This window comes from Cornus florida, unplaced genomic scaffold (genome assembly GCF_030987335.1).
Source record: "Cornus florida cultivar Cherokee Brave unplaced genomic scaffold, ASM3098733v1 CherokeeBrave_3.0.0_Hap2_Chr11, whole genome shotgun sequence".
Lineage (NCBI taxonomy): Eukaryota > Viridiplantae > Streptophyta > Magnoliopsida > Cornales > Cornaceae > Cornus > Cornus florida.
The window spans coordinates 49,784,614-49,796,983 of NW_026775581.1; the positions used below are offsets into that span (position 1 = coordinate 49,784,614).

Here is a 12,370-nt window from a genome sequence, read left to right on the forward strand (position 1 = left end):
CAATAGGGTGTTCCCCGTCACAATATACATTTGTGAGGCCAAGACCAAAGAGGCCTGGGAGTTCTTCCTGGATTATTTGAAGGATGTAATTGGTGTTGCAAATAATCAAAATAAGGTTTGGACCTTCATAACAGATGGTCAAATGGTACTGTGTTTTAAACTATTTTAACTATATTTTTTCAATCGTTTCTATCTGTTGTACATGCTTTAACTATTTGAATTATTATTATTTTTTTTTAGGGAATAAAGCCTACACTTAATAACACTTTCAATGGTTGCATCCATAGAAGATGTTGCAAACATATTTTCAGCACCTATAAGTGTAAATTTTCAGGGTTGAAATTTAGGAAGCAATTCTGAGCTGCAGCTAGGGCTTACACTAAAAGGGAATTTAAGATTGCAATGAATTAGAGTGGTTAATATATAAAATAACATATACGTGGTTAATGAATCACCCTTTGGGGCTTTGGGCAAGGCATAAATACTATGGTTATGCAAGGGCTAATCATGTCACTAGCAACTTTGTTGAGTCTTTCAACAGCTGGTTGGGGAAATTGAGAGAACAACCAATTCTCACCCTAGTGGACAGTGTAAGGTCAAAGTTGATGTGTAGGATGCAAAAGAGGTTGCAAAAAGCCACAACATGGAATCAACATTACCCCAAAGATGCTCGAAATATTGAATAATGCAACAGATAAGTATAGTATTATAATCCCAGCCATGCTGGAGGTGATGAATTTGAGGTGGTAGAACCTGAGAGAAAATATATAGTGAATTTAAACACTTGGACATGTTGTTGTAGGGTTTGGGAGCTAACTGGGATTCCTGGTAAGCATGTTGCATCTTGTATTGCTTTCAAAAGGTACAAGTTTAAGGACTTTGTGGATGGGTATTTTACAAAAGAAATGTATTTGAAGGCATATGGAAAAATGATACATCCAATACATGATAAAAGTGATTGGCCAGAGGTGGAGTGTAATCCAGCATTGCCACCACCCCTTCGAAGGCCACCTGGAAGACCTAAGAAAAATAGGATAAGGGAAGTTGATGAAACAGGTCCAATGAAGAGATCCCGCAAATTGAGATGCAGTATTTGTGGTATCCGTGGACGCAACCAAAGAACATGCAAGAGAGCACCAGTTGGTAGTGGGCAACAAGGAAGAGTAATGAACAGACATGTAAGTTGTATTTTTTTTGTCTCAGTTTCTCTTTTTCTTTTTCTTTTTGGTTTCAATTTGGTTGTTAATTCTGTAATTTTCACCATTTAAAGGGTAGTGAAGAAGGATCGAACAAGTCAGCAAAGGGGAAATTTAAGAAGGGTAATCTCAGTAAGTTGGACTTTGAAACTTTTTTTTTGGTTTTGCATTTTATGTGCAGAATTTTATTGGATTTCCTTTTCTTCTTTGTATTCAGCAAGTAACAAGTGATCCTGGTTGTTCATTTCCTACTCAAGCTAGTAGGACATAAACAATTAACTTTCACAATAAGTTATTCAACATGGTCAATTCCTACGCATTATTATTTGTTTCATTCCTAAAGCTGGTTGTTTATTAGTTTTTTTTTTTCATGTTGGCAGGTTCTTGAGTTCAACATCGCTTGGATTCTTGTTGGATGGTTGGAAATGTTAAACATGTGATTTTTTATTTCAACCCAGTTTGAATTTTTGTTGGATAATTGGAAATGTTGAACATGTTCTTTTTTATTTCAACCCCACTTGGATTTCTGTTGGATATGTTGAACTTGTTTTTTTGGCATTCCATATTTTCAGTTGAACATCTAATGAACACTGCATGTATGTTTATGGTGGTAGGCTATTTCTATTATTTTTATGGATTTAAATGATTGTAATGAGAAACAATGGATTATGTTGGAATCTTAAGGTACACTTGTTAAATGGGCTTATGTTATGTGGGTTTATGAAATTATATTCAAATGATATGTAATAACTATTACACTGTTAGGCCTGATCACGGTTTGGATCGGTTCGGTTTGGGGATAAAGATCAAGCCGAACCGGTCCCCACGGATTGGCAAAAATTGAAACCGAACCGATCCGTGAGGGCCTTCAATCTGAACCAAACCGATCTGTGAAGTAACGGATCGGATCGGATCGGATCGGTTTCTGCAAATTCGGCTGGTTGGACTTTGTCAATCTTATTCATTTTTTTTAAAAAAAATATGAATACAAAATCAATGATTATTTACAAGGAAAAAGAAAAGTCCATGGCAGTAAGGAAACCCTAAAAGAAAAAAAACACAAAGAATCAAAATTTCAGAAAAGGCAAAACACCTCCTCAATCCGAAATAGAGTTTCATATGGGTCTATTTTCCAATGAAAAACTTTAACTTTACATCTTGGGAAGGGTTAGGGCAATGGAGCCCTTCATGATGGCGTACACAGTGGAGCCCGAAGCCACACAGTTACAGTTCAGCCACGGGATGGCCATCGGCGGCGTCATCTTCCAGAATAAGAAGATCCATCACGGTGTTATGGTGATTAACAAAAAACATTGATGTTATTTACAAAAAATGTTCAGAGAAGAGGAGAATAAGAAGATCCATGCAAAAATTTTGTGAACTCACCCGAAAAGAGGTAGATCTGCTTGAAGAGGTCGTCGTTGCTTCAAATATGGTGAATGATGGATTGAGAGGTGATGGATTGAGAGGCGAGACATTGGGAGGCGAAGAGTGAACAAAAACAGAGGTGAAGAGTGAAGAGTGAAGAGTGAAGAGTGAAGAGTTAAGACTATCACAGAGGCAAAGATAACGTCTAAAGAAGAGGGTGAAGAGAGAAGAGGGTGGATAGAAGAGGCGAGAGAGGCGCGGCTAGTGAAATGAGATGCCAGATCAGAGTAGTGAGTTATTTGGGAACTAGGGTTAGAATAATGAATTAAAAAAAATAAAAAATAAAAATAAGGCAATAAGTATACTGGTATATTCAATATTGGATATATATATGTATAATATTATTCACGATTCGGTTCGGATTGACTAACGGTTCGGATTGGCAACAGTTTGATTCAGATCGGTTAACGGTTCGGTTAGGTTTTTTCAAGGGCCAATCCGTTAACTGAACCGCGAACACCGGATTGTAAATTTTTCAAATCATCACCAAACCATGAGATATGAAAACCGAACCAAACCACACGGATCAGATTGGTTCGGACCGGATTGACGGATTGATCGATTATTTGCTCACCCTTATACATTGTGATATGAGCTTAGTCACATAATTCGGCTAAAGAGGCCATGCTCTCAAGCTCCGCATGTGAATTTGCGATTTGGGAGCGAATTCGCACAAAATCTATGAATTCAATTTTTGCAATTCGCGAATTTGTTTTCCTAATTCGCGATTTCCATACAAATTTACTTTATATAGCTAAATTTGTTAGAGTCCCACTGATATAGAACACCTATATTACCATATATGTATTTATTACTTACACCATTACTCAATATATACATTAATTACTTAAATTTCACATGTGCCCAGGCTGTATGGCATTGCTAACTTATTTATTACATATATCATTAATGGAATAAATAATCATGAATATATTTGCATATGGATTTAAATAAATAAAAAAAATATAAAATATATATGTCATGACCTCATATAATTTTATTTAAACTCTCCTACTTTAAAAAAAATTAGACTTTGACGCTTTCACTCCTACTCCCGCACTCGCTCCCGCTTTGTGTGGCTTAGGATGTGAATGGCTTTATTTTAGTAATTTTGTCTGAATATGTTTTATTGAATTTACAAATATAGGCAACAAGCTTTCAAAAACAGTTATTTCACTACTACATAGTTCTCAATGGTGACCAAAAGTACAAATGAGCTAGCTAGCACAAGTTAAAACAAAATAATTACCTTAAATAGTTAAACCCAGGGAAATGTGAGAGAGAGATAAAAACCTAGAGAGAAGGCATGATTTTTATGGAGGGAAATTCAAATGTTTATGTAATAGGGATAATTCTAAAAAAATGAAGTTTTGGAGGGAAAAAGGCCAAAAAGATGAAGTCAAACTTCAATTTTCCAAATAAATAGAATTTTATGAAAGGATGACGTGAACATGAAAATTTGTTGTGAAATGACTCAAGTACCCATCTGTCATTTCTCTCTCTTCATCTCTTTTTCATTTCAGGACGCCTTTACCTTGCCATTGACACGGCCGAAGGTAAGTCAAAGAATAGAGTTGGCTTTCTAAAGTTCAATTTGAAGACAAGATTTGAAGATTTAATTTGTTGAATTGTTTATTCTCTTCTATGACTTTAGGATTTATTGATCCAATAATCCAGAGGAGGTCGGCTTTAACTGGGTGTGAATAAAATGAAGAAGAGCTAATGTAATAGCACTTGTCATTTATCTCTCTTTATCTCTTTATCATTTCAAGTATGCATCAGAACATTTTTGATACATTCATTGCCATCACATGTAAGTTTAATTTTAAAATACTACTGTATTATAAATTTATATAAACAAACTTAAGACGAAATTGGAGGACACTACTTAATTTGTTGAGTATTATTTGCACAAGGATAGTGGCGAGAAATCGAGAAATCGCCAAATTGGGGAGGATGTTGCTCCCATGTCGGTGATGAAGGATGGTAGGTTTGCCGATGACGAGGATCGAGAGATAAATGGGCCAGTGGCGAAGAAATGGAGGAGCGGCGATGGGCAAGGATGAAACTACCTGGCGAGGATAAAGATGATGGTAGCAGCGATGATTTGAGGCGGTGGACAGCGACGAGGAGGGTCGCGATTCCGGTGATGGGCAAGGATGAACAGTTGACGACAAGCGTGCGAAGACTTCCGAAGTTCTCTTCTTTGGCTTTGTCAATGGGAAGCAAGGAGCCGTCAATCCTTGAAGTGATAAAGAGAGAGAAAGGGCATTTGGGTCATTTCGCAAAAAATTTCCATGTCCACGTCAGCCTTTCATAAAACTCCATTTATTTAGAAAACTGAAGTTTGACTCCTTCTTTTTGACCTTTTACCTTCAAAACTCTAATTTTTTTTGAAATTATCCCTATGTAGTAACATATGATGGGTATAAAGATCCAATTAATTAAGAAAAAATTCAAATATTTAAGTAATAACAAGTGAGGGGTATAAATGTCTAATTAATTAAGGATAAAATTGGTACTTGAAACAATAGAGTGCAATTTAAGTAGTAATAACAAGTGAGGGGTAAAATGGCAACCGAACTGCCATAGGGGCAACCTTTCGGCCGAACCTGACAACACTTTTTACCCGGGCGCGAATCACCTGCAGTGCACATGCTGTTTCCTATAGTGAGCAGTAAGTGGTCTTGGTTTGGCCACGTTTTACTCTACTTAATAGACACTAACAATGTGTTTGGCAATTGCACCACTATTTATAAGTAATATTTCACCATCATTTTTAAGTAACGTCACAGAAGTCTAAAAGTAATATCACATAGTCTAAAAAGTAACATCACCGCCATTTATAAGTATCTTTCACCCTCAAAACGTGGTGATGTTACTTTTTAAATTATGTGATATTACTTTTAGACTTTTGTGATATTACTTATAAATGGTGGTGATGTTACTTTTTAGACTATTTTTACATTTCACCACCATTCATAAGTAACATCACAGAGTCTAAAAAGTAATATCACCATTTATAAAAGGAAACATCACCACTTTTAATTTTAATTAATAACATAAATAATATGTTGAATTGAGTTATGTTTATATGTGACATTACTTTTTAGATTATGTGATGTTACTTATAAATGGTAGTGAAATGTTACTTATAAATGGTAGTGTAATTGGCCAAACACAGCCTTAGTGTACATTAACTGAAGAATGATGTGGCTAAATATGGACCACTTAAAAATTACAGCTGGAAACTATATGGGAGCCTCACTGCAGGTGATTCACACCCCTTTTTACCCATTCAGATTTTAACCTCCAATTCGGATTTAATCATTTAACAGCCAATTGATGGGTCACAAAAAGCCCATGCCTATTAAAAAGAATGTATGTATTTGTTTGAAGACCCCAAGCCCAAGCCGAGTCAGGCCGGGCAGCATGGTTATTGATGGGTTTGGACCCAACCTTTTTTCTCGTAATTTTTTCTCAAATATTCCTATGTGAGACATGTTCATTTTCACCACTTTAAATTATGATTAAATGTCTCGCTACGGATCCAGTTTCTCATTTACTACTAAATAGTTTTGAATAAGTAAATATATTTTAATGTAGAATCTCACGATTTAATTATGGGTTAAATGCAAAAAAAAAATTCTCTCTATACAAAAAAATATGCAAGAAACACCCATTTTAGAAAAAAAAAGTATATATAACTCCATATATTATTAACATCTGGAACAAATTTCCCCTTATGGACAATTTTGACAAAAAAATTCTCCTAAAATCCCAAAATGTCCTTCTTAAAGGACCACGATACAGCTCACAAACTTCTATATATTTTACACAGTTGTACCATGTTTGGAAGCCTTTATTTTTCACTCTATGAATAACCATTTTTTTTCTCTCTCCACAACATTTACACACTCTCATCTCTCTCGTTTATTTATTTCTCTCTCATCTGAAAGATACAGACCCTATTTCTCTCTGTACAACTCTCTCTTTAATATTTTCTAACTTTCTTGCTTTTTTTCTCTCTCTATACCCCCATGATTTCTCTCCTATTTTTAATACATCACTTGACGTGATGCCGTATAGAATGGGTTCCAAACACATCACTTGATGGGATGGTGTTATTTGTTTTGATGGTTTACATCCAATCGTTTAGAGAGAGAAAATGGGTGAAGTGGCGGTAAGCTCTGTAATCATCTCTGTAATCTCATAATACAAATAGACAACCATTCCTAAAGAGAGAAATTCTCTGCAATCTCAATTTTTAATAGATATTACCAAAATTTTATGAGGGGGTAAATTTATATTGGGAGATGTTTTTCAAAATTTTAGTAGGGATAATTTTAAAATTTTTTAAGTATAAATATAAAAAAATATAAATATACAAATCCGTCCTCAAGGTGAAATGGATTTCGAACCGGCCAAGAGGGTGTGTGTTTGCTTACGGTTCCAACATGGTAAATCAATTATAGCTAAATAATTACATCCAAAAACATAAAAAAGACCTCTCTTAGTACAAAATGGGTGATTGCCAGTGAAAAAAAAACTATTATCGAATTTAAAATTACCACCCATTTCATTTATTAAACCAGGCACATTTAAAAACAGATTATTTTAATTATTCTCAGGCCCCACTTGAGTACGAAAGCTGACGATCAAGACCAAGAAGCCGCCGTGGACAGTCCGCCGTCGACGATGAGGTCGTGACCGGAGATGAATGCAGAGTCATCGGAGGCAAGGAACAACGCAGCATCGGCAACATGTTTCACTTTCAGTACAATCCCTTTCAAGCTCGTAAACGACTCAAAAAACTTCTCCGCCTCTTCCACCTCCTTCTCGTACGTCTTGCACAACATAGGCGTCGCCACCGTGTACGGTGAAACACTGTTCACTCTAATTCCGTGCTCCCCGAGCTGCCTGCTCGCTGACCGGACCAACCCAATCACAGCGTGCTTGGACATGTAGTAATCCGTATGTGTCTTCCCACCTTTACTACCCGCCACACTTGCCGTACACACAATACTGCCTCTCACGCGCCGCTCCATCATAACACGCGCCGCCTGCTTCACGCACACGGTCATACCACGCACGTTCGTGGCAAAGATGCGGTCAAATTCAGAGAAGTCGAGATCGAGAAGGGTCTGATCGGAGGCACCGCCTATGCCCGCATTGCTGAACATGATGTCAAGCTGGCCGTGAATCTGGACCGTTGATTCCACCATACGTTTGACTTGTCCTTCGTCGGTCACGTCGCAGTGGACGTAGCTGCATTTTGGGCCAATGGACTCAGCCACACGGTAGCCTTGCTCGTCTTGGATGTCAGCGATCACAACCGCACGTGCGCCGTGATCGGCAAATACACGCGCCGTTTCCTCCCCGATGCCGCTCGCACCGCCGGTGATTATGGCTACTTTGCCCTCTAGTTTCTTCATTGCCATGTCTATTATTTTTCAGTCACCAGTAGAGAAACCAGTCGTTCATGTATAGATGTGTTTAGAGACCAGACCAGCCTTTTATTATATGCTACTTTTTTTTCTTTCTTTATTTTAAAGAAACAAATAGTATTTCGTTTGCATTGTTCTTGCCAAATATAATATAGTAAAGTAGATATATGAGAATCACAAAAGATCGTTGATAAAAAATAAATAATAAAAAATAAAAAATAAAAATCACAAAAGATCCACTTTATTATTATTATATTATTTTATTTTTGGTCGTGAGGATAAACATGTTGAAATGAAAACCAAATAAAAGCATTTCAAATTTACCTCTAGTTTGTATAAAAAAACTCAGGCTAGTTTAATAGGAAGGAAAGAAATAAGGTAGAAATTGAATGAACCAGATAATAGAATATGAATGAAATGACTATTCCATTCTCTCGTTTGGTTATGCATAGCTTACAAAAAAAGAAAAATAATCTATGTAAACCAAATATATAGATATATATATATATATATATATGCGTAAATATATATTTTCGATGTATATTTGAAAATTTAGGAGGGAAATAAAAAAAAATGACTTTTATTGGAACTCGTTATTTGAGAAAAGTGTGTTAGCAATCATAAAGCGTTTTTTAATATTATTTTTACTCCGTATTTTTTTAAGTAGGGAATAAAATGTCCATTTCTCTTGTTGGAAAGTGGAATAATTTTGATGGATTTGACCCTTCTCCGAGAAAGGTGGATAATGGGAATTCCATCTTTAAAATTACTTTCTAAACAAATGAATAGAATTAAAAGCTTCCCATTCCCACCTACCAAACTAGCCCTCAAAGAAATCATACACATCTATTGGTTACTGCTACATGTTGTAACAAAGTGTACTCATTTAGAGCATCTAGTCTGCTACAAACCTTTAATCTATCTACTTTTTAAAAGTAGATTGCCATACAAGCTTTATTTTAATAAAATGCGATGATGTGGTACTTTATTTTTTGTTATCCAATATGTTCCATGGTGTGGAATTCAATTATCTCATTATTTATTTATTTATTTATTATTTTAATTTTAATTTAATTATTTTTCTATCTTTTTCGCAACGGTTATATTTCTAATAGTTATATTTCCAACGGTTATATTTTAATTTCTATATAAACCACTCATTCTATCTTCTTTCAATTATCAAGTCCACTTATTTGGATTCTCAAATCCATTTTCTGTTCTTTGAGTCTTCATCTTTCTTATAAAAAAACAATGGTTTCATCATCACACAATATACCCGTCTCCGAGTCTATTTCTCCATTGAATTGGTTAGACTTAGATGGGGAAGATATTTTTGAAATCCATTGAAAAAGGATGAATGCTGTGAGGAGATTATTATCGCCTAATAGGGTGCAGGCATTCTTTCAACCCCGTAAGAGAAAGTATATTAAACGTGATCAAGAGGAGGCAGCATAACGGCTATTCCGAGATTACTTTGCTGAAAATCCGATTTATCCACCAAACATATTTCGTAAAAAGGTTTTGGATGCGACAATGGTTGTTTCTTTGCATCTTGAACAGTGTTACAACATATGACGAATGGTTCATCCAAAAACCCGATGCCCTCAGTCGTATGGGGTTCACTCCTATACAGAAATGACTGCTATAATCCGTATACTCGCATATGGAATTTTAGTTGATCTTTGTGACGAATATATAAAGATTTCTGAGCGCATTGCGATCGAAAGCTTGAAGAGGTTTTGTGATGCTATAATTGATGTGTATACAGAGCCGTACCAACGCTCACCAAATGCAAACGACATTGCCCATCTGCTTCGAGAAGGGGTAGAAAGGGGATTTTCAGGTATGTTTGGCTCTATAAATTGTATGCATTGGGAATGAAAGAACTGCCCCACAACATGGCTTGGCACGCACACGGGAAGAAACCATAAACCTTCCTTCATATTAGAGGTCATTGCAGCAAAAGATTTGTGGATCTGGCATGCTTTCTTTGGTATGGCTAGTTCACAAAATGACTTGAATGTTTTCGATCGTTCCACAATATTCAAGAGCATGATCAATGGTACAATGCCTCCAATTAATTACGTGGTGAATAAGAATCAGCGTACAATAGGATATTATTTATTTGATGGTATATGTCCTAAGTGGGCAACTTTGATGCAGACTATTCGACACCTAACAACTGTCAAAGAAAAATTATTTGCTAACAAATAAGAAGCTATTAGGAAGGATGTAGGACGAGCATTCGGCTTGTTGTTGATGAGGTGGGCTATAACGCATGAACTGGTGCTTTATTGGAATAAATAAGATCTAAATAAGATAATGAGAATGTGCAACATATTACACAATATGATCATTGAAGACGAGGGCGAATACATTTCGTAATGGACACATCCGACGGATAACCCAATCTTTCTTCCATATTACATTCGAAACCCATCAATGTTGGCGGCACACATTTCCTCTCATCTAAGTAGGATTTGTAATAGATCAAACAATGCTGATCTTAGGAAAGATCTCATGGAACAATTGTGGAATTAATTTGGTGATGAAGATGCATAAATTTGTTATAATCGAATAAAATGTAATTTTCATATTGCTGATGAATAAAATATATTTTTAAAATTATTTGTTTCGATTATATTTGTTCAGAAATTTAAAGAAATTATTATTTAAAGAAATATCCATTACATATATAAATAAAAATTACATTAGCTTCCCACAGATAAAAAAAGAAAATTACATTACATAGCGCTTCACAAACTACCCATTTTACTGAAACGTGCATAAATTTCATTTTGTTGATCAATGATCCATGCTTTTGCTGCTACTATTGGAGCATCATTTGGATTTGTAAACATCATTTGGATTTCGAAATCAATTTGCTTCTGCTCAAATTCCAACTTTTTCATTTCTTTTTGTGCCTTAAATTCCAACTTTTTCATTTCCTTTTGTGCCTCAAATTCCATTCTTTTTATACGTTCTTGCTCCAAACCTAAATCAAATGTACCTTTTAATTTCATTTTTTAAGATTTGACTGTCAAGGCATTTATCAACTCATTTTGATGGGTAAAATCTTTAAATTGTTCCAGAAATAAGTTATGTTGTATCTCATTTTTGCTTTTTTTATGACCCTTTTTAGATATTTTTCGTCCATGGGATCGTATAATGCTATGCAAACTTTCAACACTAATTGCAGGCAAATCGTCATCGCTAAGGTTTATTGAACCTGGTGTTGATACTCTAGGTGTTGACAAAGTAGATGGATTGGTTAGGACTATTGACGAATTAGGTAGAATAGTTTCTGGCCAATTTTCAGTCTCATTCATATCGATCTCCACTGCTCTTTTGTTTTTCCCTTTATCATTGCTGTTGAAAAAGGAATTCCATTTTGACGAATTCTTTAAAATACTCCAATAATGATCCAACTTAATGGCTATTTTTCTACATATTAAATACATTTCTTGCATCATTGAGCTATAATAAATAAACAATAATTGAAATTAGTTAGTGTGCCAATTAAAATAAATTTTAAAATTTTAAGATTTACAAAGTAAAAAACTTACTGCATCTTCAATGTTGGAGCCACTACGAGTATGATGTTGGATCTATTTATAATATCCAGAAAATTTGTTAACAGTCTTTTTAATGTATGAGAAATGATTTTGCAAACCTGCTACATTTCGGGACGTCATGCCCCCTGGTTGCTGAGTAAAAATTTCATGGATTCGTTGCCAATACGTGATTTTTCGTTGATTCGAACTCATTATTAGATCTTCCTCAATGTCAACCCATGCTTTGCATAATGCTTCATCTTATTCAATGAACTAATTTTGTTTTGAAAGCCTTTAATTATGTTGGGTTTGAGATGGTTGGGATTGAGAAGTTTAGAATTGAGATGGTTGGAATTGAGAAGGTTGGAACTGAGATGGTTGGAATTGAGATGGTTGGAATTAAAAATAAGTTGGAATTGGAGATGTGGTGGGTATAGGAAATAAGAGTATCGGGGTTGAAATGGATTTTCGAATTGAAAAAAAATTGAAGAATCCAAATTATAATGGGATTGCGGTGGTAATTCGGATTTATTAGATTGGTTAAGATGGGGGCGAAAGAATGGAGGTGGAGGATCCATAGAGATGAATGTTAAAAGAAATATTGAAGATGAGAATTGTTAGTAGGGTTGAATTAGTAGTTATAGAGTGTGTTTTTTAAAAAAAATAAAAGAGCCATTTGAGTGAAGAAAACTATTGAGTGATAAAAGAGCCGTTGAGATAAAATAGTCGTTAAGGAATGAAAACA

At 35.2% G+C, this 12,370-nt stretch overlaps 1 protein-coding gene across 1 annotated transcript; it reads right to left on the reverse strand.

Annotated features, from left to right (window-relative positions):
• Window positions 1-7,063: 7,063 nt before the first annotated feature.
• Window positions 7,064-8,395, reverse strand: LOC132285016 ((+)-cis,trans-nepetalactol synthase NEPS1-like). Its single transcript, XM_059787173.1, has one exon. It carries the CDS (start codon window positions 8,063-8,065, stop codon window positions 7,283-7,285), a length of 783 nt encoding a protein of 260 aa, XP_059643156.1. The 5' UTR covers window positions 8,066-8,395; the 3' UTR covers window positions 7,064-7,282.
• Between the last annotated feature and the right edge of the window lie 3,975 nt (window positions 8,396-12,370).